This window comes from Aotus nancymaae, unplaced genomic scaffold (assembly GCF_030222135.1).
Source record: "Aotus nancymaae isolate 86718 unplaced genomic scaffold, 86718_ANA_hifiasm-v0.15.2.pri h1tg000016l, whole genome shotgun sequence".
Lineage (NCBI taxonomy): Eukaryota > Metazoa > Chordata > Mammalia > Primates > Aotidae > Aotus > Aotus nancymaae.
This window is the reverse complement of record NW_026988428.1, coordinates 46,305,656-46,313,164: the sequence shown is the minus strand read 5'-3', so window position 1 is coordinate 46,313,164 and position 7,509 is coordinate 46,305,656. Positions and strand designations below refer to the sequence as shown.

Below are 7,509 nucleotides of genomic sequence, written 5' to 3'. Positions count from 1 at the left end.
GGACACAGAAGTTGCAGTGAGCCGAGATCATGCCACTGCACTCCAGCCTGGGCAGCAGAGAGAAACTCCGTCTCAAAAAAGAAAGAAAGAAAGAAAGAAAGAAAAAATGGAACTAGAGTTAGAATCTTGCTATGTTGTCCAGGCTAGTATCAAACTCCTGGCCTCAAGTGATCTCCCACCTTGGCCTCCCAAAGTGCTGGGATTACAGGTGTGGGCCACCATTCCAGCCAAAGTGCTCATTTAAACAGGTTTTAAATACTTTACTTTGAGAAAAGATGTATAATCTCTCTATCAACATCACAAAAAATATGAGTGTTACCAATTTAGATGCTGAATCCATCATATTTATAGCAATCCCATTTTGTGAGCATCTTGGATGCTGAATCCCATGCATTCATAAAGACAGTAGGAGTTGTAGTCACAAATTAATTACTTTTTATTTTTAGTTTTTCATGGCACTTCCAGTTTTTGGAAAAAATTACTTAAACTTGTTCAGCTATTTCAAAGTGGCATGGGAACTTTATCTTACAAAAACACAACAGTGGCCAAAGGGGAAAGTATTTCTAGAATCTCATTTAATAGAAAGGCAATGAGCAGTAAAAGCTCCACTTCTTATGAAGAAGGAATAGGCACAATTAGAGAAAGAGCCGAAAGAGAAGAGGCAGAGGATGAAAGGGGAATGAAAAGAGAAAAATATAGAATATAGAATGAAAAGAGAAGTAACGTAAACATAAAATTTAACAAGGAAAAAAACATAAGAGAGAGAAGAGGGAGGGAAGAAAGTGATGTCCAAGACAAAGGAAGAAAAGTAGTCAAAGATCTCTTTTATGATATAGTAGTAAATTTATCAAACTTGAATAATTACCCTAATGTCATTATAAAATCAACTCCACACTCAAATTATGCATTTTTTCCTCTAAAGAATTAGTAACTCATTGATTATCATCTTTGTTTATAAATAAGGAAACAACTTTGAGAAGTCAACATGTCTAGAGTTAAATAAGAGGTAGAGTCTCTGTTCATCATTGCCTCAGAATTAATTGAGATGACCAAGAATATTCATATAGGACTTGCCATATGTTCTTTTAAATAGCCAACACTGTTGGAGCATTAGAAATTATTGGATTTGTAAGACATTTAACCTCTTCTGAAATGGTCTGTATATAAATCAAGATACAAAGACATTATCTCTCTTTCTGAATTTGTAAACACTTTTCATTCAAATGAAAGCACTATTCTACTTTCCAGAGATACAAAAACTTTAATTCAAGTGATCATAAAGTATTAAAGACTTTTCCCACTTGATATAAATTGGTAAAATACTATGTGGTATGAACTCCCATTCTTCTCATAATTTTTTTAAAGCAAAATTCTCTCTAATAATGTAGATAAATACAACCCAGAAACACTAAGCATAGTAAAATGTGATACCTTATACAAGATCAGCATATCTGCCAAATGCCAAACCTAAGTGGAAATCTAACGAACATAACCGGCTGCTAGCCATGCTTTCAGAGACCATTTTTGTCTACATCTCTGGTAGTTTTCTATGAAAAACTGTAATCCACAATATTCTGGGCCTGCACACTGCCTCCGTTCCAAGGGTGGCAAAGTTAGGGGCTCCTGTAAGTGTTCTGCCTTGGCTACACAGACTTCACCTACAGCAGTCTCTTGAAAACTTGGTTGCCCATCTGAATTATTATACATTTGGGGAGAAAATACTAGACATTATAAAATAACTGCCCTTAATTGACACAAATGTAATAATGATCACCTCATTAATAAAGAATATACTTTTGAGTTATTTTCTAACATTTTCCATAACTTATGCCAACTCATCCTTAGTTTAATAACTGATGATCCTTTGGCCCAATGGTTACCTGGTACCAAATTTTGACAGTAAAACAGAATACTCTTTAAAATATATTGAGAAAGGACAAATAATCTAGTTATTATTGGCCTACTGTAGAAATAATTTAACTGAATATTATTCTCCAGAATAAAACATCTACACTAAATTGTTCATCTCTTTTTTCTGATGATACATACAAATTTAAGGAGTCTAACAAGAGTTGAATTGATAACCATATGTGGAAAAAACAAAAAACAAGAGAGATGTTAGCTGTTAAGTGAATAAAATTAAAAATGAAAGCAAGTGAAAAGTGGTTCTCTCTAAGCCAGGCTTTATGGCTTTTGTTTTGGAACCTAAAACGCTTCTAATAAATAAATGTTACAAATGTATACAGTAAAATTGACAAAATCTTAACACTAGTTATAAAGAAATACTAAAGACATTACAAAATGATGTATTTTTTTTCCCTTGGCAGTGGTAGCATTATAGGAAACTAAGAAGTAATCTATGCAAGTTAACAATTAGCTTAATTCCTTTATAATGGACAAAATGGCCAGAAAAATGCTTTATGAATCATACAATTGTTGGCATATACCTGTTGTCCAGCAATATGTATAAGACAGGCACTGTCAGTGACAACAAGTGATGACGTAAGGCTTAAAACTCTATTGGCCGGGCATGGTGGCTTATGCCTGTAATGCCAGCACTCTGGGAGGCCAAGGCGGGCAGATCACCCGAGGTCAGGAGTTCAAGACTAGCTTGGCCAACATGGTGAAAACCCATCTCTACTAAAAATACAAAAAAATGAGCCAGGCATGGTGGCATATGTCTGTAATCTCAGCTACTCAGGAGTCTGTGGCACAAGAATCACCTGATCCTGGGAGGTGGAGGTTACAGTGAGCCAAGATCATGCCACTGCACTCCAACCTGGGTGACAAAGCGAGACTTCATATAAATTGGAAAAAACAAAACAAAACAAAACAAAACCTCACAGTATTTCTTTTAAATATCCCAAAGGACATTTTTACTTCTGTTTCAAGGGCTAGTTATAGAATCAATTGTGCTATAAAATAATCTTATCTTTGAGAGCTTCCTTTTTGAATCTCCTGGTATCTAATAATTTCACACACTCCAGTTCTTCTGGTCACTAAAGAACCCAATTTATACTAACAAGACAAGGGTAATGTGTTCCATACCAGCAATCAGAATATTTTAGAAAATGCAACCTAAAGGAATGTTTGACTCAAGGGAATGAATTACAGAAGTGACTCTTGGAGGGTAACAGGAAATATTCTGGAGGAAAAGTCTGTCAAATTATACTACCAAGAGGGCCATCCAGTTGCTCCACACTAAGACTGGCATTGATTACCTTATTACATGGCAATAACACATTCACTATGTTTATGTTTTGAACTGTAGGGCATGGTCCTGATAAAGAATGCTAATGCAGTATTAGCTCAAAATACTCTGCTCATATAAATGCATTTTGCATACAGTTGACTCATATTTAACTATTTAATTATCCTAATTGCAACTGATCTGTTACTTCTCAAGAATAGACCATTTTCCTTTGAATAAATGCATGGCAATATTTTTAACATGTTACTGAACTGGTACACTACCCTTGGGTTATTCTGTTTCAATGCTTTATCAGTGATTATGTGGACTTTTCTAACCCTCAATTTAACATACCCAAAGATAGAAAATAAGTACACAGCTTGAATGATTATTTTTTACAACTTTAAGGAAAATGCTGAAAGCAGAACTTATGAAATGCCACATTTTACCTTAATTTTAGGTGAAATAATAGAAATTCATTAACTCATGTAAATAAAAATATCCCCTCAAATGAAGACCTTACCACATTTTTAAAGATAATAGTGCAAATTAAATAATTACACAATTATAGTAGCCTCAAAACTGTATCTCATTCATGACTCAATTCTAGTATCTTTTTGCAGTTTTATGATTATTCTGGAGAAGCTCAAATTAATAAATTCTATTAAGATCAAAAGCCTTCCAATACACTAAAATAATACCAACACCATTATGATTTCTTATGAATAATCATTGTTTTAAACATCTCTGTGTCTTCACATAAATTATGAAAATTTAACTCAGAAGAAAAATATTATAATCCATTAAATAAAAAATACAGTGAGCTAGGTCAAAGTCAGTATTTTAAGAAATAATTAAGGTATTGTACTCAAGAGCACTTTTCTTTTTCACTAGGATAGGAAGTGAAACATAATTAGCATTTTACTCCATGACAGCAAGTTCACTGCACTTCTAAATGCTTGACTATCTCCAAAAATACACTTTTCATTGTTTTATAATACACACATACTTTATACTTGTGAGTTAACATAGGTATTTTTCTTCTTGAGAAGACATTACAAAATGAAGCACTGAAATGAACAAAACCTTACAGGCAAAATTTTAGAAAATCTGAAATCATCTTGCCTGGGTCATAATTCAAAGACAGTGACAAATGTTGTCAGGGGAAACAAAATCAGTAGAAATATAAAATATGAAAAGTCTTTAAAATTCAGACAGCAAATATAAAAATCAGACAGACTTGAGTGAAAGCTTGGAAAGCTGTTTAAAGAAATGAGGTATGATGAAGTCAAAGTGCTACAATATATATCAATGTATTAATAACCTATATTTCAAAGTTGCAAAACCAGCAAATCATAAACTATTTGCTGCTGTGTTCACATGACCTTACTGGTCAGATGTTTAATGGTCACTAATATACATTTAAAATAAGCATGAGGCTAACTGCATGATCATATAGTGAGCTTATCTGCCACATAAGAAGGCAAATTATAAGTAAAAACATAAGCAAACAATTTTGTATTAATAAATAGAGCTTTAAGCATTTAACATTATCAATACTTTTAAAATTTAAATAAATGCAACTATTTTATACAGAACTGTACCATTTATTATACACACAAGTATATCAGTTCCCTTTGTTAATAAAGGCTGGTTATAGATAATATGGAATGTTACAGTACCATCTTGCATAAAATTCTAGTACGATTTTGTACTTGAAAAAGGTTGCAAAAACACCAGCCTAATAAATCTGACTGAAGTATCTCTTCTTTCTTTTTAAAAAGTACATCGTTAACACATACACCACAAACTGTACATAAGCTCACTTTAAATCACCAACCGGAGATATGGTAGCATGTATACTGTAGTATTAATTATCCATCCCATCGGTTTAATTTATTAAAGGCTTGCACTGCTACTCATTCAGGGGCCTTTGTTGATGTGCAAGCTTGTAATATGAATTACTGAACTTAGGTAAGTACAATCTAAAGGAGGCCAACAACAGCTGCCAAGAATTATTTGTAGTAAGAAATGTCCTTCTCACAGAAGATTCAGTTAGGAGCAAACATTTTTTAGAATATCTTTCTTCTTTCAAATATACTGTAGCTGGTCAAGATTCTCCATTTTGAACTCTGGATGCTGGTGGTTGCATGAAATCCTTAAAGGGAACTAGTGCTTCTTTAAGTGCAGAGCAGACTTCTGAAGAAGAGCAGGTGATGCATTCTACTAAAGTTGGGTATAAGGCAATTACTTGTGCCCAGGTATTTCCATCAACTGTAATGCAAAGGTATGAAACCTCAAAAGAGTGGAATTAAATAGCAGAGATTATTTAATTAACATGAACACAATCCTTTAAACTGAATGTAAAGAAAAAATTCTGAAATACGAAGATTCTACAAGCTTGTATCTTTTTATCTTTTTAATTTTTGAAGGATACCCTGCTATATTTATTAAAGTATGAGAAAAATACATGCTCAGTGTGCAGTCATTAGTAACAATAAACTTGATAAAGTACATTTTAAATGGTATTTCAGTTTGCGAAGGCTCTGAACGCTAATGAAGTCGTTCGGAGTAATCCAAACCTTTGTCATTTTTAGTATAATTGCCAGAGGATGCAGTGTACATTTCAAGCATTAGAAAATAACTTTTCAGTTGTCTGCTAAAAGTAGAAATATTTTGAAATACAAAATATGGTCAATGATTTAGTAATATAATTATAAATTGTCACAAATAGATCCATTCTTGTCTTGTACTATTTGTTAATCTTTAATGTACATCTCTAGATGTAGACCTGAGTGGGAAGGAACCATGTCTGCCTTCCTCACCACTATCATGAACAAATAGTACAGATGAATGCTACTGTTACTGAATGGACAAAGGTATATCCAAATTAGTTATATTTTCCTGTAAGTATTGTGCATAATGTTGGGCAACCAATATGAAAGATAGTTTTTAGACATTTAGATATTTTTAAAATTTCATGAAACAAGTCTCAAATCTGAGTGGTATTATAGTATTAAAGAAAAACAAATACTATGTGTGAAGACCTTTGATTCTGTTTTTCACTTCAGTTTACTGGGTGTCAGTTGCCTAAAATTCCTTCTGAAGTAAGAATGATGGATGTCCCTGATCAAGTCATTTAATTTGTCTTTATCTCACTTCTTCCAGTGTAAAATAAAGAAATGAGTTTCTCAAACTAGTGTTCCTCAATTTACTTCCTAGGAAGTAAATGATAAAGGAAGCTCATGATAAAGTAGTTTGGCAGATGTTGCACATCTCTCACCTTTTGGAGACTAATTCTTCATATTAATTTATTAAGGGCTTATAGTAAAAGAACAGATTTAAATTAACCCAGTGTTCCCAAAATTAATTTTATCATGGAATTTTTTTCCATCCAATATCTACTGACATCACACATCATCAATGTTCATGCCTTAGTACATATCTTGGAAAATGCTATACTGTTTATTTAACCTCTTTTCCCAAACAGGGGCTTCCTCAGGGTGGGTGTGATAAGAAGAAATGGGGAATAGGGCTGATAGGTGTTGCTGAGAATGAGGAGTCAGGCTGGAGCTGTTCTGCTTTTCGCTGTTTTAATATGCTGGAAATTCACATCGCATTTCATTTGTAAAAAGTATTTTGCTGCTTAACAGAATACAAAAGTCTAAAAGCCACTGTCTAAGAAGTTTAAAAAAGTCTGCTTCAGTTGTCTCCTGTGAAACTTTAATCATTTAACAAAATATTAGACAGATTTAAACCTCTCAATGTTGTCCCAGATGGAGAGTCAATTGACCAAATGAATCCTTGATTTATTATGGTAAAACACAAAAGTACATTAAGATGGCATCTTAAAGGAAGCTACTCAAATTTCTTAAAATATGTTTTAGGCTGGTACGGTGGCTCATGCCTGTAATCCCAGCACTTTGGGAGGCTGAGAGGGCGAATCATCTGAGATCAGGAGTTTGAGACCAGCCTGGCCACCACTGTGAAATCCCATCTCTACTAAAAATACAAAACTTAGCCAGACACAGTGGTGGGCATCTGTAGTCCCAGCTATTTGGGAGGCTGAGGCTGGAGAATTGCTTAAACCTGGGAGGGGGAGGTTGCAGTAGGCTGAGATCACACCACTGCACTCCAGCCTGGGCTTCAGAGCAAGACTCCATCTCAAAAAAACAACAACAACAAAATATATTTAATATATATTTATATATTTAAATATACAAATATTAATATATATTTAAATATATAATTATGTTTATATATTTATATTTTAAATATATAAATATATTAAAAATATATAAAATTATATAAATTTATAT

General features: G+C 33.3%; 1 protein-coding gene across 5 annotated transcripts in view; it reads right to left on the bottom strand.

The window, feature by feature from the left end:
* Positions 1-412: 412 nt before the first annotated feature.
* The window catches only part of MON2 (MON2 homolog, regulator of endosome-to-Golgi trafficking), a 136,043-nt gene continuing 128,946 nt past the window's right edge, over positions 413-7,509 (bottom strand). For all 5 annotated transcript variants that reach the window (XM_064377288.1, XM_064377289.1, XM_064377292.1 and 2 more), the window contains one exon: positions 413-5,464. In XM_064377288.1, the coding sequence (XP_064233358.1) occupies positions 5,301-5,464 (164 nt within the window). In that variant the 3' untranslated portion in view covers positions 413-5,300. The remainder of the gene's footprint in view (positions 5,465-7,509) is intronic.